The sequence below is a fragment of the Astyanax mexicanus genome, chromosome 1 (genome assembly GCF_023375975.1).
Source record: "Astyanax mexicanus isolate ESR-SI-001 chromosome 1, AstMex3_surface, whole genome shotgun sequence".
In the NCBI taxonomy this organism is placed as follows: domain Eukaryota; kingdom Metazoa; phylum Chordata; class Actinopteri; order Characiformes; family Acestrorhamphidae; genus Astyanax; species Astyanax mexicanus.
The window spans coordinates 54,646,931-54,670,891 of record NC_064408.1 but is presented as its reverse complement, the minus strand read 5'-3'; the positions used below and the strand labels follow the sequence as shown (position 1 = coordinate 54,670,891).

General features: G+C 39.0%; 1 protein-coding gene across 4 annotated transcripts; it reads right to left on the bottom strand.

The window, feature by feature from the left end:
• Positions 1–72: 72 nt before the first annotated feature.
• Positions 73–23,740, bottom strand: si:ch211-221n20.8 (fibrillin-3). 4 transcript variants are annotated; one of them, XM_022665699.2, is made up of 23 exons: positions 23,596–23,740; positions 22,398–22,515; positions 21,850–21,919; positions 21,593–21,721; positions 20,140–20,265; positions 19,296–19,436; positions 19,030–19,155; positions 17,943–17,975; positions 17,688–17,810; positions 17,407–17,529; positions 16,216–16,338; positions 15,681–15,803; positions 15,368–15,490; positions 8,628–8,753; positions 7,994–8,119; positions 7,773–7,865; positions 7,252–7,347; positions 7,070–7,165; positions 5,887–5,982; positions 4,782–4,883; positions 4,537–4,642; positions 2,302–2,418; positions 73–721 (listed from the first exon to the last, which is right to left on the bottom strand). In XM_022665699.2, the coding sequence occupies exons 1-23, from the start codon at positions 23,727–23,729 to the stop codon at positions 643–645; spliced, it is 2,529 nt and encodes an 842-aa protein (XP_022521420.2). In that variant the 5' UTR covers positions 23,730–23,740; the 3' UTR covers positions 73–642. The 4 variants fall into 4 exon arrangements, with proteins under 4 accessions (XP_022521420.2, XP_022521431.2, XP_022521423.2 ...); XM_022665710.2 differs by lacking the exon at positions 20,140–20,265; XM_022665702.2 differs by lacking the exon at positions 17,943–17,975 and having other exon boundaries at positions 23,596–23,739.
• Between the last annotated feature and the right edge of the window lie 221 nt (positions 23,741–23,961).

Genomic DNA, 23,961 nt, shown 5'->3' with positions numbered 1-23,961 from the left:
AAATAAGAGTTGGAAAACTCTTGTGCTTACAGTTTTCTATAATAATTTCTTAAGTAATCTGTAAAACAAAGGTTTAGTCATTTACTTTTAATGATTCACAACAATAAATGTGATCAATGTGAAGTGTGATGTTTGAGTGTCTTATCTCTACTGAGTTACACCTCAGTGAAGAGAAGGTTATAGCTTAACCACAGTACAAGTGACAGTGATTCATTAAAAAAAAATTTATTTTAAGAACAAGGGTGCAAAGGTTACAAAGGTACCAAAATTCTCAATATAAAAAGATTGTATATGGTAAGGTCACAGAAACAGTTTAATGTGTTAGTCTGGGTCCCCCAGTCAGACTAGCTCAACTATAGTCGTTTCTTCGTACAGTCTTGTGTTCATGGTGTTTATTATAAAATAATTAAATAAAGTTTATAAAGCTTATATTGATTACATTCCACTACTGCATAAATAGTTCTTCCAGTCAGTTGTGTACTCTACACAGTATCAAAATAGTTAAATTAAATGCACTTAATCATTTTCAAGACCAGAGCCTGAAAGTAATTGTGAGGTCAAAGGTTTACACATCTATGTTATGTGTAAATGTGGTACAGTACAGAAGATGGTGTGTGTTGGTTCAGTTGGTGAGTTTCTTGGTCAAATTCCTGCTTTCTCAGGGCACTGGATTTTGTAGCCCACTCTATATGCCTGAAGATAAACACGGGCCTGGTTTATCCTGTAAAAACACACAATATTCATCATGATAACTTTTTTTTTGGACACAGGAGAGGAGGCCGACTGTGTGGCCGACAAAATACACAGAATTATGTGCATGTAGGCACAGAGTCACCTATAAACATTTATATCAGTTGTGCTAAAAGAATAAAAGGTAGGACAGAACACTTCAAAAATCAAAAGGAAAATATATTTATGTGTTGGATAGACTGTTGGTCCTGTTTTAAATGACTTCTGCTTCCTGCTCAAAGAATGAGATCAGCTGACTACCTAAATATACTGAATATAGACCAGGTTATTCCATCAATGGATTTTTTCTTCCCTGATGAGACGGGTATATTCCAAAATGACAATGCAAGGATTCGTCGGGCTGGAATTGTGAAATAGTGCTTTAGGGAGCATGAGATCACTATTTTCAGTCCAGACTCCAGACCTTAACCCTGATTGAGAAACTTTGGGATGTGCTGGAGAAGACTTTGTGCAGCAGACAGACTCTACCATCATCAATGCTGTAAGATCCTGGTAAAAAATTAATGGAACACTGGTTTGAAATAAATCTTGTGACATTGCAGAAGCTTATCAAAACAATGCCACAGTGAATGTGAATGCTGCAATCAAAGCTAAATGCGACTTTTTTTGTATTAGGCAGTGTATTTACACAATCATTTACCTACGTTACTTGTGTTACACTTGTTATAGAATGGAATTGTTGAGATGTGCATCATGGATATATCAGGCTAATGGAGGGAGCTTGGTGTTATCACTCTGGAGTTGCTGCGATTGTAATGGGCTGATAAAAAAAAATCTGGGCTCAACTTAGCTCTCAGCACATAAAAAATTTTAAATATTAGTTAAAGAGAACACAAGAAAACACAAAATGCAGTTTTTAAATGGCCTCTCTTAACAGCAACAAATGAAATCAAGCGTTTGTGGTAACTTGTGACGAGTCTTTCACAGCACTGTGAAGGAATTTTGGCTTCACCCTTCTTTACAAGATTTGTTGGAATTCCACCCCATTGGATGCCTTTTTAAGGTCATACTACATCACCTCAATAGGCTTCAGGTGAGGATTTTTACTAGACCACTACAAAGTCCTCATTTTGTTTTTCTTTAGCCATTCAGATGTGGACTTTCTGCTGTGTTTTAGATCATTGTCTTGTTGCAGAACCCAAGTTAATTTATAAATGGCTTTATATCCAGACCATTTCCAGACTGATAAATATCCGTTAATTTCTTTGGATACTGACATTTTTTGAGTTTTTTTTTGGTCTACTTCTCTTTGTCAGGCAGGTCATGTTTAAGTGATGTATTGAATGAGAACAGGTGTGGCAATAATCAGGTCTGGGTGTGGTTAGAAGGGCAAGCACTTTTTCACACAGGGTCATGTAGGTTTGGATTTTTTTCTTTCTTAATAATAACCTTCATTTAAAAACTGCATTTTGTGTTTACTTGTGTTGTCTTTGACTAACATTAAAATTTGTTTAATAATCTGAAACATTTAGGAGTGACAAACATGCAAAAAATAAGAAAGGGGAAACACTTCTTCACATCACTATATGTACCTCACCATAATTGAATTACCTGTACTTGGTGCAGAGCTGGACCCCCAGAGGTCCACAACGATCGACATAACTTTCTCTAAATCCCTTACGCACTGCTCGGGCCATACTGAGAACTGTGGTCATAACTGGACATGTTCTAGGGCAAAGAGAGACAGAGGAAAGAGCAAACAGGTATCAGCTTAATAACAGTTAGTAGATACAGACCAAAAACAAGAAATAAATAAACATTAACGTAGCATCTGAACAGATCCAAACACTGAGCAGTTTTTCATTAATAACAATTAATCTAAACTAAACCTGATTTAATTTATTAAACATTCTTCAGCATCTAAACTAAAGTCAGTTGTGTTAGCAAATAGTATACCACAGTTAGTTCCGACCCGGCAATGTGATTGGCTAAGAGCTAAGAGCCTTTTATGAGTGACATTATCAGCTGTAAATGCACTGTAACCGAAGCTCTCCATGTATTACTTCGCAACATACAGTGTAACGGCCAGTATTTAGTTATGTGTACACTGTCCCTGTTACAGCTTAGCCCATGTCTGTCTTGTGTTTCTCCCTCATTTGGTCCTTTGTGCTCCTGCCCTCTGTTTACCTGTCATTTGTTTCCCAGTCATGTGCTACTGTTGTGTTTTGGCGTTAGCCCCACCCTGTCATCAGTTATTTGTAACCCCGCACCCTCTTGATTGATCCTCAGGTGTTTCCATTTACCTGTTCCCTCCTCGTGTTTCAAGTCTTCTTTTGTTGGTTTGTTTGCTGTCTGTGGTCTTGTCAGGTCACTTCATACATTAACTAAGTAGACATCAATAGCACATATAAGGCATTACTACTAAAATAAAATAAACAAAATAAAGGGGTTTGAGTGCAGTGGGTAGTACAGCACAACAACGCTCTGCCTCTCTATGTTATCAGCGCATGTACGCCATGCACGCTTGGCGTGAGTTTCTCTTAAAAGGACAGTGTACACATCACTAAATACTGTCCGTTACAACAGGTAACCCAGCAACGACGCAGCACTTTCAATCCAAACAGTGCAGCTACACACGGAGCAGCAATGGGACTATTTTAACTTGCGGAGTGTTATAACCAAACAGATTGCATTTTCTCATCCTCTTTAACTCAAACTCTTTCAATAAGCAGTGATAATGTGTGTGTGTATAATGACTATGGTATAATCGCAATAATACACTCAATGTTTGTGCTAAAACGTGTCATATTGGCAATTATGACACTACTATATGACACTACATATTGGCCAATATTACACGTTATAGCATCCCTCTTAGGTATTATTGCTTTATTTTACTGTGGGGTGTGCAATACTGACAAAAAATATGTGACAACATTGTTGAATGTCACGATGTTTTTATTATTTATTTAATTATATATTTAAGATTTAGTTTAATAGTTTTTCAACAATTGGCTTGGCTGCGCTATATTTTCCCAGGCTAAGATGAAGTTTGTTGTGTGTGTTCACTGTGGACCTCTACCTCACTCTACTTTAAGCCTTGTTACGTCACGTGAGCACAGTCTGCAGTGTAAAGAGCTCCCCTTATTGCTTCACGCAGGTAATGTAATTTGAGTTTTTGCATTACATTATCTGATGAAAAAAGTAGCACTTGCTGATTGCAGGTTTTGGCCTGTTGAATATAAAGGGGTTGGACAATGAAACTAAAACACCTGGTTTTAGACCACAATAATTTATTGTGGCGTCAGATAGTTCTGGTGGAAACAGGAGGGTTGAGGTGCACATTGAATTCTGACGTGATTTGGGCAGTCGTGGTTTTATGTTTTTTGGATACAATCCGCGTGAGCACCTGAACTTCCCTTTCAGACAGATTCCTCTTGCCCACAGTTAATCCTGTTGGATGTGGTTGGTCCTTCTTGGTGGTATGCTGACATTACCCTGGATACCGTGGTTCCTGATACATTACAAGGACTTGCTGTCTTGGTCACAGATGCGCCAGCAAGACGTGCACCAACAATTTGTCCTCTTTTGAACTCTGGTATGTCACCCATAATGTTCTGTGCATTGCAATATTTTGAGCAATACTGTGCTCCTACCCTACTAAATGAACCTTCACACTCTGCTCTTACTGGTGCAATGTGCAATTAACGAAGATTGGCCACCAGGCTGCTCCAATTTAACCATGAAACCTCCCACACTAAAATAACAGTTTCAGTTTCATTGTCCAACCCCAGTATATTTAAATATATTTATTTACATATTTGCACATTGTGTAAGTGTACCTACAGTTTCTCACAGCGCAGGCCACTGGTCCCTGTTGGGCAAGTGCAGGTGTTGTGGGGGCTGCACACTGCACCATGCCGGCAAGGTGGCACACAAGGAGTAGTGACAGCTATACATCAAAACATACACACAATATATTTATCAAAAAATCTGAATAAAACATTTCTTTAGTATTTTTAACAGCATGCAAGTTAATCATAAGCACCCCAAACAAAGTTTAGATAATGGAAATAAAAACACACATGCACCTGTTTCACAAAGGTCTCCTGTAAAGCCAGTGATGCACTGGCACCTGTTGAGTCCCACACATACTCCACCATTCTTACAGGGCTTCACACACTGCACTGGTTCTGAGGAAAAGAGGACACAAAAGAGAAAGTGCTTTTTGCTTTTTTCAATACCTGTCTGTTAATTTACTTGTGAATTTAGTGATTCATAACACAATACCACCAGAAAAAGATGATAGGTTATGAGTTTCTTAATGTCTTTGTGAAACTTTGTCTGGTTTTGGAGTAAAAATTACATACACTTGAAAGTATAAGTTTTGACTGTGCACTACATGTCCAAATATTTGTGGACACTCCTGTAAATAAATGCATTCAGCTACCTTAAGTTGCACCCATTGCAAATGCATACAGTAGACTCAGCTTGTGTTGTCCATGTAGTGAAATTATGCCAGTAGAATAGAACTCTCTGGAGATAAACATTAATCTACTGCCACTATGTCCAATGCCAGGTGTGGGCTAAAGAGGTATAAAACCCCTTTATTGAGCCGTGGACATATGTTCTCTTTAATGCTTAAATCCATCTGATAATTTTGGGATGAGGTGGTGATAAGGTGTGATAGTAATTGTCTCACTAACACTACTTTTGCCTAATAAAATCAGATCCTCACACTGCTTTAAAAGTTAGTACAAATCCTTCTCTGGTGAATTGTAGTAGCAATTTAAAACTCTTTTATCCTCTCCACTCTACTATAAAGCTATGACTGGTATAGAACCTGGGATTCATCCCTTACTAGTCTTGTTCCTGCACAACCTCTATGTTTACACGTACCTTTCATTCTTCTTCCAGATTTATATGATGGATTTAAAAGAACTGCAGGGAATGTTCAGTTTTTTTTGTATTCATCCCCTTACTTACTTCTACTCTTCAATAAACTTTTCTAGGAGTTACGTTGGGTGTTCTTTAGTGCAGTCACAGCTATATCGGATATAGAAGAGTAAGGTCTGTGAGTTAAGGGTCTGTGAGAAACATGTTTCCGCAATCAGGTACAGTGTTACTGCTTGGAACAGCTAAACTATGGGTGCCCAGGAGCAGAATTCAACATGACTGTGTCTTGAGTGTGTGTACCTATCTGACAGCGAGGTCCTTTCCAGGCTCCAGCGCAGCTGCAGGTGTTAACATCCACACACCTCCCACCATTTAAACAAGGAGGATTGCAGAGAGCTGAACACACACATTCAGACAAATAAAGTAAGCTGACAGATCTGTCAAAAAAAATCTGTTAAAAAATATTTAAATTGAGCCAAATTTTAGGAATATTTCTGGTTAGTGGTCTGTTCTCAGCCCAGCAGTAAAACTGAGGTGTTTAAAAACTCCAGCGGCACTGCTGTGGCTGATCCAATCACACCAGCACAACACATGCCACCATGACAGTGTCATTGCAGTTCTGAGAATGACCAAATAATAACTGCTCTGTGCTTGTCCTGTGGAGACCGTTGGAGAACAGGGTTAAAGGAGGAAAATAAAGTATGCATAGAAAGTGCTCCTATAGGCTTAGTGGAACAGAACAAAAAATTAATGCTGGATCTAGAAACAATGAGATTGATGTGCAGTGGGTACGGAAAGTATTTAGACCCCTTTAAAATTTTCACTCTTTCTTTGATTTATTGCAGATATTTGATAACATATGCTGCCACCAAATGTTTCACTGCTGGGATTGTATTGGGCAGGTGACGAGCAGTGCCTGGTTTTCTCCACATATACTGCTGAAAATTAACGCCAAAAAGTTCAATCTTTGTCTCATCAGACCAGAGAATCTTATTTCTCGTGGTCTGGGAGTCCTTCAGTGGGGGCTTTAATATGTCTTGCACTGAGGAGGGGCTGGAGTGATAGTTGACTTTGTTGAACTTTCTCTCATCTTCCTACTGCATCTCTGCAGCTCAGCCACAGTGATCTTTAGGTTCTTCTTTATCTCTCTCACCAAGGCTCTTCTCCATGATTGCTCAGTTTGTCTGGAAGGCCAGGTCTAGGAAGAGTTCTACTCATCCCAAACTTCTTTGCAAAAGATTCTACATTTCTGTTTTATCTGTCAAGATGGGTGCTGTCAAGAGTGTACATTAAATGTAAATGGGCCTCTATACTTTTCTAACTTTTCTTAGAAAGAACAGTTCCAAGAAAAAACTTCCATATTCATTCATGAAATTCCATGATGAGTGTATGTAAACTTCCAAACACACCTTTATAAACAGGTAATATGCAAATGCATTTTCTCCTATTCCTATGGCAAACAAAAACAGGTGCATATACTCACGAGTGAGGCACTGTGGACCAGCATAATCAGAAGGACACTGGCAGGTGTCAGGACCAACACATCGCCCACCATTCCCACAAGGTAACTCACACACAGCTGGTAGAAAAAAAAAGATTATTCACAATTTTAAAGACTGCACTTTAAAAGTCTGAGCGTGTGTGCGTTTGTGTTTGCAGTTTGACCTGTGTGACAACCCTCTCCAGTCCAGCCAGGGGGGCAGAGACAGGTGTTCCATCGCATGCAAGTTCCTCCATGTGCACAGGGTGGCGAACACATAGCTATGACACATAAACACACATATAGCACTGAAAAATCAATAATAAAAAAATACATAACCTATTACAATTCAGATACAGGGGGAATACGTAGACCAGCGATTCTCAACTGGTGGGTCGCAAAGAATTAATGCTCATCTGATTTTGTACTCATCTTTAATATTGGGAAAATATACATTTAAAAAAAATATTTGTTTGGTTTGTATTTTATAAAATTGTTGTCGGGATTTGATGACCATGAGAAAATGTGATTTCCAAAACCAGTTGAGAACCTCTGGTGTAGATTACATTCTAAGCACCATAACACATTAATTTCATGTTAATAAATTAAATGTTAATTTCCATATCATCAACATTTACACCGATGGATTTCAGCTACAATAATAGTCTCTTTTTTTTTTATCTGTCCTTTTTTCAATGTGCTTTACCTGAGCATCCAGGTCCCGGATAGCCAGCAGGACAGTCACAGGTGTTGGGAGCAATACACACTCCGTAATTCTGGCAGGTCGGCTCACAAACCGCTGAGTAAATCCACGTAAAGCCAAGCAAGAGAAGAAATAAAAAAAAAGAGTGTGCCCATAAACTGCATCATCAATAGCAGGATAAGGTTAAATAGAGATATATAACAGATGGCTGGTAAGGAACTTACGAAGGCATTTGGTGGGGTCATCAGTACGAGGTTCAAACCCTGGTCTGCAGGTACAGTTAAAGCTGCCTGCATAATTCACACACAGCTGTTCACAACCTCCATTAAATCTCACACACTCATCCATGTCTACAGAGAGAGAGAGAGAGAGAGAACAAATATTAATTTTCCCATACTTGTCTGAAAGCACAAATAAATGGAAAGTGGCCTCTGCCTTTAATCCATCAGTGCAGTGAACACACACTGCCTACAATGATATTTTAGGCAGTCATCATGATGCACAGGGAGGGCCTTGCTCATCTTGTTGAACTGGGTACTGAATCAACAACCCTGTAATCAATTACCACGTGCTCTAAACACTAAGCCACGACTGTTCAAATTTTTTTTATAATAACAAGTAAGAGCTTAGTATCTTACTTACTTATCTAGTAATTACTAAGTACATTATAAGGCAAAACACAGTGTAGTTTTATATTAATTATTTCTGATTAACACACACACTATTCCTCATGTTTTTTAAAACAACTGAAAACCTGACCTAAATACCACAGGTAATTACCAAACCACTAATAAGCAGCAGCTGTGTAGATTGGCGTGTGTGTTCAGGAGTGTGAATGCTGTGGTTCTGTGATGTTACCGAGGCAGGTTCTTTGGTCCTTGTCCAATTCCCAGCCTTCTCTACAGCTGCACTGAATGCGTCCCTCAGCACCCAGAGAGCATGCATGATCACAGCCCCCATTCCGCAAAGCACAGGAAGTGATGTCTATCAGAAAGAGATTTTATATGCGCGCGCACACACACAGACACACACAGACACACACACATATATGCTTTAGTGAAAAAGTATTCATACCTCTTAAACTTTTTTACATTTTGTCACCTTACAATCACAAACTTAAATGTATATTATTGAGATTTAAAGTGATAAACCAACACAAAATAGCAAAGAATTATTGTGAAGTGGAACGAAAATAATACAGGGTTTTCAAATGTTTAAGAATTTAGCCCCCCATATTAATACTTAGTAGAGCCACCTTTCTGAAATTTGCCCATTCTTCTGAGCTTGGACAAAATATCTCAAGTTCAGCCAGTGTTGATGGAGAGTGTCAGTAAACAGCAATTTTCATGTCTTGCCACAGAAGCTTAATGGGATTTACATTTAAGCCCAGAAATATTTAGACAGTGATACATTCTTCACGATTACTGGATTTGGAATTAAACAACTGATATGAACAAAAATATTCTATGAAGTGTTTAGGAACCATTTTTTTTATACAAAGCCTCCTCACTTCAGGGGCTCAAAAGTAATTGGACAAATTATTTCAAAAGCAATTTTATGGGCTGCATGGGCTATTCCCTCATTAATCCATGTGACATTTGCATTTGGAAGCTGTTATTGTGAACCCACAACATGCGGTAAAAGTAGATCTCAATGGAAGTGAAAAAGATCATCATTAATCTGAAAAAAGAAGAAATCTGTCAAAGAGATAGCAATGTGTTACCAACAGTTTGGTACAATTTGGAAAAAAAGGGCAAAAAGGTGAAATCAGCAACTGAAAAAGACAGTGACAGAAGACAGGATGAAGGATGGATTCTTAAGTGCACATGGATCTACTTTATGCTGAGATTCAACCAAATACGGCAAGGTTGATTGGACAGTGATTAAAAGTACAGAAGGACAGTGACCCAAAACATACTGAGAGAGAAACCCAGGGGTTTTCTAAGTCAAAGAAGTGAAGCATTTTGCACTAGTCATTAACCTAGCTCAACCCAATCTAGCAGCATTTCACATTTTTAAGACAAAACTGAAGGTAAAAAGACCCACAAACCAGCAACAACTGAAGACAGCTACAGTAAATGTGGTTTCCAGGCTTCAGGCAGTCATTGCCTGCAAAGGATTTAATTTAACCTAAAAGTCTACACTTCAATTCCATCTCAGTTGTCAAATTTCAAATCCAGTCTGGTGGCATGCAGAGCACAAATTATAAAGACTGTGCACGACTTATAGTTGACAATGGGCCTCTTGGCTGCTTCTTTGACCAGTTCTCTCCTTGCTGGATTTATCAGTTTGGGTGGACGGCCATGTCATGGTAGGTTTGCAGTTGTAGAATACTTTTTCTGTTTTTGGATGATGAATTGTACAGTGCTCCTTGTGATGCTCAAAAGTTGGGATATGTTTTTATTACCTAACCCTGCTTTAAACCCTGCTCCACAACTGTATCTCTGACCTGTCTGGTGAGTTCCTTGGTCTTTATTATGTTGTTTTTTTACCTTTAGAGAACAGGTGTATTTATACTAAGACTAAAGTACACACAGCTGGACTCTATTAACTAATTAAGAAATTCTGAAGACGATTGATTGCACTGGATTTTATTTGGGGGTTTCAGAGTAAAGGGGTTTGAATACTTTTACATGTCACACTTTTCAGATTTTTATTTGATTAAAATTTTGAAAAGCATGTATGAGTTTCGTTCCACTTCACACGTATGGGCTACGTATGGGCTCCTAACTGAAACGTGGCAACCAGCTGGTGACTTCTTTGCTCTAAATCAGGCAACCTCACCTAATTTCAATTATATCTGCAAACCTCGTTCTTCCGGAAGAGGAGGTGGTCTTGCTGTGATTTTTAATACTAAAATCAACATCTCTGAAGTTAGTCATACATCTGCCACTTCCTTTGAATGTATCGCTCTTAAATTACCGAGCTCTATTATTGCACTATTAGTTTACCGTTCCCCCAAAACCTAATGTTTCCTTCCTTTCCGAATTATCTGAGTTACTCACACTTACCTGTTCAATTTCACCCCGCCTCCTCCTAGTCGGTGATTTTAACATCCATGTTAACTCTCTAGACTCTAGCTTCACTAAGGACTTTTTAGCAATTCTTGAATGCTTTCATGTTGCACAGCATGTAAATTTCCCCACCCATGACAAAGGTCACACCCTTGACTTGGTCTGTTCTTCCTCCTTGTCTGTTATTAATCCACATACTCTACTGTTCCCACTCTCTGATCATAAGTTGATACTGTTTACTGCTCCTCTGCCTGTGCCACGCCACTCTACTCAAAATAAGAGTATTTCCTTCCGTAAAACTCTGTCTGTTGATCCTCTTCTCCTCATCCAGTCTATTTCTTCTGCCTTTCCTGTTGACGCTGCTCCTTCTTCTCCCGAAGTTCATGCTATGTTGTTAAATGAGGCTCTCTCTGAAGCTTTAAATGCACCTAGCTCCTCTAAAAACCAAAACTGTGTCCTTTTCCACCCCTGCTCCCTGGTATACCAGTGAGCTCCGTACTATGAAGCAGGTTGGTCGCCGTCTGGAGCGACTTTATAAGAAGTCAAAGCTCACCGTTCATGGTGAGGCTTATAAACAACATACATCTAAACACAGAGACGCCTTACATACAGTTAACTCAACTTACCTTTCCAGCCTCATCAATAAACAACATAGCACTAACTCCCGTCATCTTTTTTCAACAGTCACCAAGCTCTTTAAACCCCCTGATGAGACTGTAGCTGCTACCTCTGAATTTTGCAACACATTCTTACATTTCTTTGAATCCAAAATTGCAACTATTAATAGCTCTCTGACAACTGCTACTGCTGCTACCCCTCTTCAATCTTCTCCTTCTACTCTTCCTTCTGGCTCTAAATCATTCACTTCCTCTCTTTCTGCCTTAACACTGTCAACTCTTCCTTCATTGCTAATATCATAACTACTTCCAAGAACACAACCTGTTCTCTTGATCCACTTCCTACATCCTTAACTAAAGCCAGTCTACCTGTCCTGGTCCCTCACCTCACCATCCTTATTAATCAATCTCTGCTCCTCGGCCAGGTTCCTTCAATCTATAAGATTGCCGCAGTAACTCCTATCCTTAAAAAACGGGCCTCGACAGATCTGATCTAAATAATTATCGTCCTATCTCTAACCTTCCCTTTCTGTCTAAAGTTCTTGAACATACTGTTGTCAGCCAGCTACAGGAGTACCTTTCTCTTAATAGTCTTTTTGAACCCTTCCAGTCTGGTTTTCGTCCATTCCACAGCACAGAAACAGCTCTAATCAAGGTCACTAATGATCTCCTTGTGTCCGCAGATGCTGGTGCTTTAAACATTCTGTTACTTCTTGACTTAAGTGCCGCCTTTGACACAGTGAGTCATTCCATTCTCCTGTCTAGGCTGCACGAACTGGGAATTGATGGTACTGCCCTCGATTGATTTACATCCTACCTGACCAATAGGCAGCAGTTCATCACCCTCTCTGGTCACACTTCCTCTACCTCTGTGGTCTCTCAAGGGGTCCCTCAAGGATCTGTCCTTGGACCTCTCCTCTTCATTGTTTATATCCTTCCCCTTGGGCACATACTTCGTCGTTACAACCTGCATTTCACTGCTATGCTGATGACACACAGATTTACCTTAACACCAAATCACTTAAAACCCCACCCCTTTCTCACTTAGAGTCCTGCTTGCCTGAAATCAAGAGTTAGATGAATCAGAACTTTCTTATGTTAAATAGCCCCAAAACTGAACTCATTCTCATTGGATCCAAGTCTAAACTCCCACTCTTACTCTTTGTATCGATGGTGTAGCCATATCTCCCTTCCCACTTGTCCGTAATCTAGGTGTTATCCTTGATTCAACCCTCTCATTTACTGCTCATATTAACTCCATTGTCAAAATTTCATTTTTCCACCTGCGCAATATTGCTAAAATCAGATCATCTCTCTCTCAGTCAGCTGCTGAAATCCTTATTCATGCTTTCATTTCCAGCCGTCTAGACTACTGTAACTCGTCTTCTCACACACACTCGTGCCCATCACCACATCACCCCTGTCCTCCAGCGTCTCCATTGGCTTCCTGTGCAATATCGCATTCAGTTCAAAATTCTTCTGCTCACCTATAAAGCCCTGAATAACCTCACCCCTTCTTACCTGTCTGATCTTCTTTCTCCCTATACACCCTCTTGCTCTCTCAGGTCATCCTCAGCTGGACTTCTCACCATCCCTCCATCTACCCTCCGAGGTTTTGTTGACAGAGCCTTCTCAACATCTGCCGCTAGACTTTGGAACTCTCTCCCATTAGTGGTTAAACAAACCACTTCACTCTCCATATTCAAATCTAATCTGAAATCTTATCTCTTCTCACTTGCCTACAACCTCCCTCATGCTTTCAATGTCTGACTGCCATTGTACAGTGTTCACTCTGTAAATCGCTCTCTTATCTCAGTCTGAGAGCCACATATAGAGCCACAAGGCTCTATATTAGGACCATTATTATTTACATTATATATGCTCCCACTGGGCAAAGTTATTAGAAAACATGACGTAAATTTTCATTGTTATGCGGATGACACGCAGCTCTTTATATCAGCCAAACCTGATGACAGAGTGAGATTAAAGAAAATCGAGGATTGTGTAGAAGATGTAAAATCATGGATGTCGCACAACTTCCTCCTATTAAATAGTGATAAAACAGAAGTTCTCCTATTAGGCCCCAAAGCTGCTAGAAATAAATTATCAGACTTAATGCTAAATCTGGCCGACTTCTCAGCCACCCCTGGTTCAGCAGCTAAAAACCTTGGAGTTATCATAGATTCAGATCTAGCATTCGATAAACACATATCTAATGTTACTAGAACAGCTTTTCTACACCTCCGTAATATTGCCAAGCTAAGAAATGCCCTATCACTGCATGACGCAGAAAAATTAGTCCATGCCTTCATTACCTCAAGGCTAGATTATTGTAATGCGCTACTGTCTGGATGTTCCTGCAGTAACTTAAATAAACTTCAGCTAGTTCAAAATGCAGCAGCCAGGGTCCTTACTAAAACTAGAAAATTTGACCATATTAGTCCAGTCCTATCAGCACTGCACTGGCTTCCAGTCAAATTCCGCATAGACTATAAAATTCTCCTGTTAACGTATAAAGCCCTACACGGACTCGCTCCTGAGTATTTACAAGACCTCATCTCCTATTATGAACCACCACGATTACTTAGATCTCAGGGTGCTGGTTTCTTAGTAGTCCCTAAAATTCAGAGGAGCTCTGCAGGAGGAAGAGCTTTCTCTTATAAAGCGCCTCAACTCTGGAATCTCCCCGAATATGTTCAGGATTCAGACACTGTCAGTCTAGACTGAAAACTTACTTGTTTAGTTTAGCTTTTGGTAATTAATGTTTTTCCCTTTAGATAAGGCTGCAGATTCAGGGGTTCATGGACAGAGGAAATTGTGGTAAACTGAGATGCTGGTGCTGCTGTTCTCCCACTGCACACGGTCACTCAGGTTTGTGGACGGTGGAGTGGGTGGATGCCAGTGTTTCAGGGAGCCTTCATGTCTATGTTACCTTCTGGCTCTCTGCCTTTAGTTAGGCTGTTTTATTTAGATCTGCCGGAGTCATTAGCCACACTCTGATAATGTTTTATATTCTCTGTTTTACATAAATCCAGTCAAAACTAATTCCATCTCTCTGCCTTCCTCCGAGTTACTGACTGCCCACCTGTCTGACCCGATACCGAGGGATGTTGGACCCTCAGGCTCTCGCGTCTCCTGTCCGGCCAGACTGATGGAAGTTTCTGAAGTCAGCTCTTCTCCACCACCACCACAGATCAGCTGCTCATCGTCCATCTTATTCTCCACTAAAGTTTACATCCAAGCCATTAGTGGCGCGCTATTATAGTCCTGAATATATAAAACCTATGTGGATGTATAAAAGACTTTTTAAATTTGAACCAGTGGTAGGATGGTCCCCCCTTTAATGTGAGTCTTGGTCCTCCCAAGGTTTCTTCCTCCTCCTGCAGCTCTGAGGGAGTTTTTCCTTGCCTCCGCGCTCACTGGGGGTTCTGTATTCTGTATTTTCTATGTTTAATGTTTTTGCCTGATTCTTTGTCCTGTAATCATGTTTCTGTAAAGCTGCTTTGTGCCAACACCAGTTGTAAAAAGCGCTATACAAATAAATTTGATTTGATTTGTTTGTTCTTCTATTTGATCTGTCAACATACTCTCTTGTATTCTTGTGTTATTGTTGCTCTTGTTGATTGTAGTGTGTTTTCTATGTACTCTGTACTGTAAGCGTCTTTGGGTTCTTGATAAAGCGCTATATAAAAATTAAGAATTATTATTATTATTATTATTATTACTTTGTGTTGGTTTATCATTTAAAATCTCCATAAACTACATTTAAGTGTGTGGTGGTAAGGTGACAAAATGTGAAAAAGTTGAAGGAGTATGAATACCTTTGCATGCCACTGTATTCGTATAGGAACAATTAGCACAATGTGATCTACACAAAGCAAGTCAGTGACTTTTCATTTCACTGCCATTTGATTAACCCATGACATAATGCAACAATGCTACACAAACATATACCAGTGTAACTTACTGACGCAGGTGGTATTACGCAGGTCCAGCAGTAGAGGAGCAGGGCAGTGGCATATGTATCCTCCTGCTGTGTTTGTACAGCCGTGAGAACAGCCCCCATTCTGCAACTTACATTCATCTATGTCTAAACAAACATGCAAAAGAATGTTTTGGCATAAAATTAGATAATTGTTACAATTTAAAAAATCTTGTTTTCTTATTTTCCAGGAATTTTGCCCAAAAGTGGAGTAAAGAGAACTACACTACAACTCCCTTTTGGCATTTTAGTTTGGGGTGTACCCTTTCACATATTTTCAGCTTTAGCCTATACTAACCCACACAGCTGTATCTGTCAATGTGCAGCTGATATCCCTGCTGACAGTTGCAGAGGAAGGAGCCTGGTGTGTTAGTGCAGATCTGCTCACATGTTCCATTACCGCTCAGACACTCATCCACATCTGCAGTAAGAGAGAGTGGAACAACAATGTATTTAAAATAGACAAAAAGTTATGAATAGAGGGCAGGAAAACAAGGATGGGCTGTGAGATGCCATATGTCTTTCTTTTGTATGGTATGCATTTCCATTTTTGTTATCTGTGGTATTTCATGTTCTTTTTTTTGTTCTTCACTACAGGATAAACAAACAAAATGCATAAAGGGGTTTATGACTAAACAGTTTTGTGGACTGGTCAAGGTAAACTTGCATTTTGTGGATGCTATAAGTAAAGATATACTTTCCCAACTGTTATGTGTGGAGGTGGAAACTTCGCATGCCACTGTATGTGTGTGTGTCACAGCTATGTTCTCCACCCTATTCTCATTTTTAGTGTGTGTGTGTGTGTGTGTGTGTTTGTTTATGCATGTGTGTACCTGCACACTTGTGTAGGTCCTCGGTCAGTGTGTATCCTACACTGCACGTGCAGCTGTATGTACCAGGGAGGTTGGCACAGCTGTGCTCACACAGGCCATTGTTCACTGCACATTCATCAACATCTGTCCCCAATACCATAAAAAAGAAGACAGCAAACAAGAGATAACACAGATCAAAACACCAGTGTCATGCAATAGGAGTGTCAGTAACAATAACAACAAAACTTAGCCATGTCTGCTATCAGGCTTTGTTTTTGGGTCAATATCAATATACCATGTATTTTGTGTCCGCAACTTTTTTTATAACCAATCACTGTGTAACAACACATTTTTCAAGATTTATTCTGAATAAACACATTATTACAAATAAATAGGAATATTAACCTTTACTTTAAAGTACCTTTGTACATTTTATACATATATGAATTGGTGGTGGAGTTTTGCCATGTCCACTGTGCTGCCTGGTTAAGGTGAATAATGTGTTGTTTTTATTCAACTTAACCAACTTAATAATGTGTTGTTTTTAAATTAAACTATTTAAATATGTTTAAAACATTTTACGAATTCACAGTCTATACTGTCAGGCTGAGATAGACATCCATTTAAGAAAGTACCCTGAAACATTTATGAATGTGTAGCATTAAATACAATTTATTTTACTTAATATTCCTCATACTGTCTACATACTTAGGTAAAGTTTATGCTGTCCATTCTGTTGGGGTAAATTATCATGACAAAATGGATTTTTGAAACAGAGCAAAATTATATTAAAATATATATAAAAAAATATATTGAATAATTAAAAACTCTAGATCAACCATGTTTTTCATAAAATGCAGATTTTTATGCAGTTTGCCGAGGGTGGTGGCATGCATGACAGGAAAATAAAAGTGAAAATAAGGGATTTAGCTGTAAAATAGGATTCCTGTGAAGTCTGAAGTATATATTTTTGAGGGACAAAAGGTATCCTGATAAAAAAAGTATCCTGATACTGTATACTGTAAACAATTTTGACTTAATAACTGTATGACCTCAAAAAATATACATTTAAGTATATTATATCAAATTTATAAAATATAATATAATAACACTGAAACTGAATTCCATATGAACATCACTCACAAATTTTAATTTAAAGTACTTTGCAGCTCATATGCAACTAAATGCAGATACAGTAGTGGCTGAACTAACCGTAGCAGGAGTGACCATCACCACTGTAGCCCTGGTGGCACTGGCAGAAATAAGAGCCCATGACATTCCCACAGCGAGCGTTCACATCGCAATGATGAACACCTATTACACACTCATTCACATCTATACACACACCACCATGAAAAGCATTCACAGAGCACTGTCAGAATAAATATTTATACATTTACTCATTTGTGTTATATTTTTTGGTTTATTCTTGTGGATAGCTGAAATAACAGAAAATGAATGGTAGAAACATTTTTTAGAAATATGTTTCTCACCCATGCAGTGCGTCCCATTGCCACGATATCCAAGAGAACACACACATTTGTAGCTGCCCAGTGTGTTCTCACACTCTCCTTGACTAGTACACACACCTTCCAGCTCAGCACACTCATCCACATCTATAGAGAAATAGTTACAATAAAACCCAAATGATTAATGAAATTTACCTAACAATGATCCATCTGGTGTATCTTCTTAACATCACAAATGTTCTGCTTTTCAAAATATTTGTTTCTAATGTTCTACAATACCTTTGCATGTGTGAAAGCCAAGACACAGAGCATCTAAATGAATAGTGCAGAAGAAAAAGAAATAAAAGAGAGCACTGATGCATTAAGATAGTTAGTTAAAATCAGCCTTGACCAGCACAGTCAGCACAAGCAGAGAAACACAAAAACAAGTCAAGAAATGACACAAAGCGATGAGGCCAGGGGCAGAGTAAATAATATATATCAACTTCAAATATTTGTGTTTAACTTATGAATGCCATGCATAGTATTTATTACATTAAGAAATATTAATGGCACATGCTAATTTAACACTAAAATGAAAAATTATTAATAAAGTAAAGGCCACTTGCACTCCAGGTCAATAATGCAGAAAAAAGCCTGCTACTCTGAAAAACTTGGAGTTGGAGGAAAAATTTTCTTTTTCAAAATATTTTTGTCATTTTCTACAATACCTTTGTATGTGTGGAATCCAGCACATCATATATTTTACATCACTGTGTTGATTAATGCATCTCAAAGCTCCCTTCACTGGAATATGGTATCATTTATAATTATCATTTAACCATCATCCATCTGGTTTGGTAAGTCAGTGCTTAATGATGTTAAAGCAGGTTTTGGCTGTTACCCGGGTTCATCTCCGGCAGAGAATGTAAACTTTACATGGTGGTGTATTAATGTGTTCTGTGCTGCTCTGAGAACAGTCTATCTACCGCCACCTGCAGCCAGCAGCATCCTGTGTTCAGTGTCCTGAGCTCCTGTCTCTGAATTTACATCTAAAAGGTGGAGCAGCTACCTGTAGGAGTGTCTAATAGAGAGGACAATGCGTGACACAATGATCCACTCATACCAGCACAACACACACTAACACCTCATACACCACCACCATACCAGTACAGTCACTTCAGTGCAGAGAATAATGACCCACCACCAAAATAATAGCTGCTCTGTGGAGGTCTGTCTGTATGGTTCTGACCATTAAAGAACAGGGTGAAAGTAGGATAATACAGTATGCAGAGAAACAGAGGGACTACAGTCTGTAACTATAAAACTACAAAACAGCAACCCTTATAGGACAAGACTGAAAATGATCTCTCACACACAAACTCACCCACGCAAGCTGCCATGTCTTCTCTGAAGCCAGTCTGACACACACACTTGTAGCTGCCCTCTGTGTTCACACACATATTTCCAAGCTCTCTTCGACAATTCTCTTCATAACTACACTCATCAACATCTGCAAGATATAAGGACAATATACCATTTATGCTGAGCAGCAGTATATGATATCTGAAAACTATGTACCTTCATACATTCTCTGTGACATCTGGATATGTGCCAGATGTCCCCAAGCTTTTCACATAGTATATAACTCACCAATACAGTTGTGTCCATCAACTGCCAGGACAAATCCTGTTGGACAGTGGCAGGAGAAGGACCCAGGGCTATTTTTACACATCGCCCCTTTACCGCAAGCTTGAAGACCAGTTACTGCAGCTAGTGCACATTCATCTATGTCTACAATGAACACACAGCCAATAAAAAACAACATGTTACAGAGAACAAAAACAGTTTAGATAATGGCAATGTTTAATCTACAATCACATGAACACACTCATGGAAAGCTAGTTGTTTTAGGACTAAATTATGTACGCAGCCTATTGAGTCTATGGGTGGTTATTCAAAACTTTCCTCACAATATACTCATGTATAATATAAACATCACAGCATGTGTCATGTCATGTAAGGCAAATCAAACCTTCCATGTAAAGAACCAATTTCCTTAATGCAAAAGTAAACAACAAGTGGTCCTATCTACTAGAAAAACATTTTGTCTGCCTAATATCATATATTTCACTGTAATCTTTGGTACACTGAGGGTATTATTAATTTCATGAAATGTAGAAGCAATGACTTCTCGAGAAATGTGTTCAATATGCTTTTCTTTGTTATATCAATGCTTAATAATAATAATGACATTTATTTGTAACACACTTCACATTTAAAACAAATCTTCAAGTGCTACAATGATAAACAGACCAATGATAGAGAGGCTTTAAACATCAGTGCATGGGAAAAGCATTAACTGTATAGTAGCGAGCAGCGGATATCTGATCTGTTGAGCTTCCACAGGCTAAGTGTGTATGGCTGCTTGTGTCAATGAAGGGTGTACTTTAAAGTGGGTGAATTCATACAGCATCATCTGTTTGAAAGAGCTCACCATGACAGACTCCAGCACCCTTCAGATACCCATGCAGACAGCTACACACAAAGGAGCCTGGGGTGTTGGTGCAGTTGCTGTGGGGGCCACAGGGTTCAGGGCCACCATGCTCACACTCATTAATATCTTTCAGGAGAGACAGAGAGATACAGTTCATTATAGTAAACACTATAAAAGCATATTCTTAATTTTATTATGAGACTGTTGACAATTGAATGTGAGCAAAGTGATTAAAGAGTGCTAAGTGAGTAAAAGTTGACCTAATCTCTGAATAAGGCATGACACATTTACAAAAATATTTTTTTAATTAAACATGACTACTTTGTATTTCTTTTAGTTTCAAAATATTAAAAAGGATTCCGGCTATGCTGCATGCCATCAGCAGCTAGAGTCCAAAGAGCACAATTGGCCTTGCTCTTTCTGTTCGGATAGACAGCATTTCCACCTCATATCACCTCATACAAGGTCTGTCAGCTGATGTATCAGAGCCTGGGCGCTGTGCTTTCCTCTTTGTACACTGACTGCCTGGAGATGCAACATCCGTAGCAGTTTAAAAAAAAGGCAGTGGGTGACTACACATGCTACAGAATTGTGGAATTGTGTGAATGGGAAGCAGGGCAGTTAAATTTGGGTACAATTTGGCTTTTGGCTACAGTTCTCCTACATTCACCAATTGATATTCAAAATGACAATTCATGGCAAAAATCTGAAGAGGTGAGAAACAGAATTCTTGCTCTCCACAAAGATGGCAGGATGGGTTCTACTCAGAAAAGGCCTCCCCAGGGTCGAAACAAAGAACTCCATGTATTCAGCATAATATTTAGTGGTTGGCTTTTAAGTGCTTCCAGTACTTTTTCTGTACTGGAAGCACTGCTGCAGAGCTTGAAGACATAGGAACGTGGATTACTGGAACCATGTCTTGTGGTCTAACGAGACCAAGATCAACATGTTTAGCTCAGATGGTGTCAAGCATGTGTGGCGAGGCCCTGGCAAGGAGTGCCTGGAAACTTTTACAGTCAAGCATGGTGGTGGTAGCATCATGGTCTGGGGCTACACGAGTGCTGCCAGAACTGGGGAGCTGAATTCCAACATTCAGAGCATAATCACCTTTCTACACAGACTGGGCCACATAACATTTTGCAACATTATAATGCAGGGGTGCAAGTTCTCTAACATCCACCAGCTCTGTGATGTCGTCATGTAGAACTGCAAGAGGATTCCAGTGGCAATCTACAATCCCAATTGACACTCCTGAACATTATTTAGCATGGAATCTAAATACATTAATCTATATTAACTTTTTTTTTTCATGTTTGTCTTTTGGAGAAAGAAATCTCCTGCTGACTAATAAAACATCCTGTATTATGTTATGCAGTCTGTGAAATTCATTATATACTAATATTTTCTTTGTTGTACGATTTAATAAGTTAAGAAATAAGAGTAAGTATCTTACCCTCACACTCTGCCTCCCTCTGTGTATAGCCTGCAGCACAGGAGCAGTTCTGACCACCCACGTTCACCTGGTTGCTCTGGCACCCAGTGTCTGGGTTAGTGACTGAGAAGGTGGGGGTAGAGGGGTGATCTGAGAGCAGAAATACAGATGCAGTGATGGTAATCAGAATGGGGCTTTGACTTTGAGTTGTTGTGTATAGTGTGTGTGTGTGTGTGTGTGTGTGTGTGTGTGTGTGTGTGTGTGTTCACATGTTTTACCTGTGTTAGGTATGTTCTGAGTACTATGACTTAAATTGCTGGCGGTCAGCTCGATGTGTTCAATCTGATCCTGTTTATAAAACCCAGACAGACGGAGAGAATATAGTCATACTGACTCCTTCTTACTACTTCTCTCTTATCTCTTCATTTTCTCCTGAATTAGTCTGTGTACATACTGTCTCATCATCATATAAAACAATACATTTCTTTATGCTTGCTTTAAACCTTTTGGATAAACAACTACCATATAGACTGTGAAAGCTTTCAAAATAAAACATTTAAAATTACTGATATTTGTAATTATAAAAAGTCCAAAATGACAAAAAATAAAATCTCTAATTAAAAAAAATATATTTTATCCTTTTACAGCATAAAAAAGTGGTTCTTCCGAAATTACATTAAAGTTCTAAAGGACCTATTATTGATTTAGCAAAACCAATAAAATGTCATTTAACCAGGGTACTGAACAATTTTGAATACAATAAAAATACAAAATGCACTTTTATTTACTTAAACAACACATTACTTAACCAACGTATGCATCTGACCTGGTGCTTGTCCTGTGTGTTGGAGGGTTTGAAGAGTTCGTTGTCTTCTTGGGCTGTGGTCAGATAGTTGGCTGAGGACTGGATTGCTAGCAGTAAAAGGACACTCAGAATTCCCATCCTGAGGGCAATGTGAGAGTCCAGGACATTTAAAGTGTGTGGAAGAAACATGTGTAAGACAAACATTATGTACACAAATATACACAGTACCAGTAAACAATTTGAACACACGTTCTCATTAATGTTTTTGTTTGTTTGTGTTAATTACTACATTGTAGATTAATATTAAAGATAAACACTTTGAAGGAACACATATGCAGTTAGGTAGTACATGAAAAAATGTCTGGCCTCCTCAAACACCTGATATAAAAACCCAACCCAGGTGGTTTGAGACGAGTTTAGAGCTTAGCACCTTTAAAACTCCTTTAAGACAGAACCATTTCAGGTTCTACCTCATGAAACCCATTGAGAGAATAATCCCAAAAGCAGGCAAAGCTGGAATAAAAGCAAAAGGTACTTTGAAAAATGTAAATTATAAAATGTATTTTGGCTTGTTTAACACTTTTTTGTTTACTTCATAATAGCATAGGCGTTCCTTTGTTGTTTTAATGTTTTCAATACTAATCTACAATAATAAATAATTAAAAAAAAAACATTAAATGAGAAGGGTCGTCCAAACAATTGAGTGGTAGTGTACATATTTATACAGTTTCTACACAATGCACTGTTTACAATGATTAACAGACAAATAGAAAGAGTCTGTGAGTCAGCTTTAGGTTAACTACTGCTTTGGGATTCTCAGAAGGTCCTGAGGTCATGCTCCACATAAGGTCATGCTCCACATAAACACAAGCCCAGACATGACAGTAAAGCAGCCTCGTGTTAAAGACCTTACTGTAAACCTACACCTCATTACCACCAGATAATATAAAAAGAGCTCATCTCCCTCTCTCCTTTGTCTCTCTCAGACAGGAAACAAACAGTGTTTAAACAGTTACACTATGCAAAAGCTGGTGATAAACATAAGTCTCCAGAGATAAATTGGTAAGTTAGTAACTTTTATCTGTTGAGTTAGTGACTGGTTCAGCCTCTCACACAGACAGCCCGACATTCCCGCGGGTAGGAGGAACCGGAGAGCGGCCGGGCTGGCTCTGTGTGCAGTCTAACAGATCAGTTATGAAAAGAATAAGAGGATAATCACCTGAGAAAGAGAGAGATAGCGGCTGAGTGTGCGGAGTCCGCGCTGAGGGAACCTCGCTCTGTGCTGAGCTCGACGCTACCGAGGGCTGGACTCCAGTCAGTCCACATCCTGTGCTTTAATTGTGTACTTCCCATTCACTGCCCCTCACCACAGCTCCACACTCCAGTTCAAACTTCAGCATTTATCTCCCCACTATTTCAGCTTCTTTCAGTGAGGAGAAGAGAGTCCGTCCATCTGAGCGCATGCTATATATACACACACACACACATATATATATATATATATATATATATATATATATATATATACATATACTCAGAGATAGGGAGCTTGCTGTGGAAAAAATAAACATTAAAAATACTCCTG

Coding starts and splice junctions, on each gene's coding strand:
- si:ch211-221n20.8 (XM_022665699.2), bottom strand. CDS start 23,729: ATGGGAAGTACACAATTAAAGCACAGGATGTGGACTGACTGGAGTCCA. Junction 8,120..8,627: donor GGACCAAAGAACCTGCCTCG/GTAACATCACAG, acceptor CTCTCTCTGTAG/ACATGGATGAGTGTGTGAGA. Junction 4,884..5,886: donor AGGACCTCGCTGTCAGATAG/GTACACACACTC, acceptor TCTTTTCCTCAG/AACCAGTGCAGTGTGTGAAG.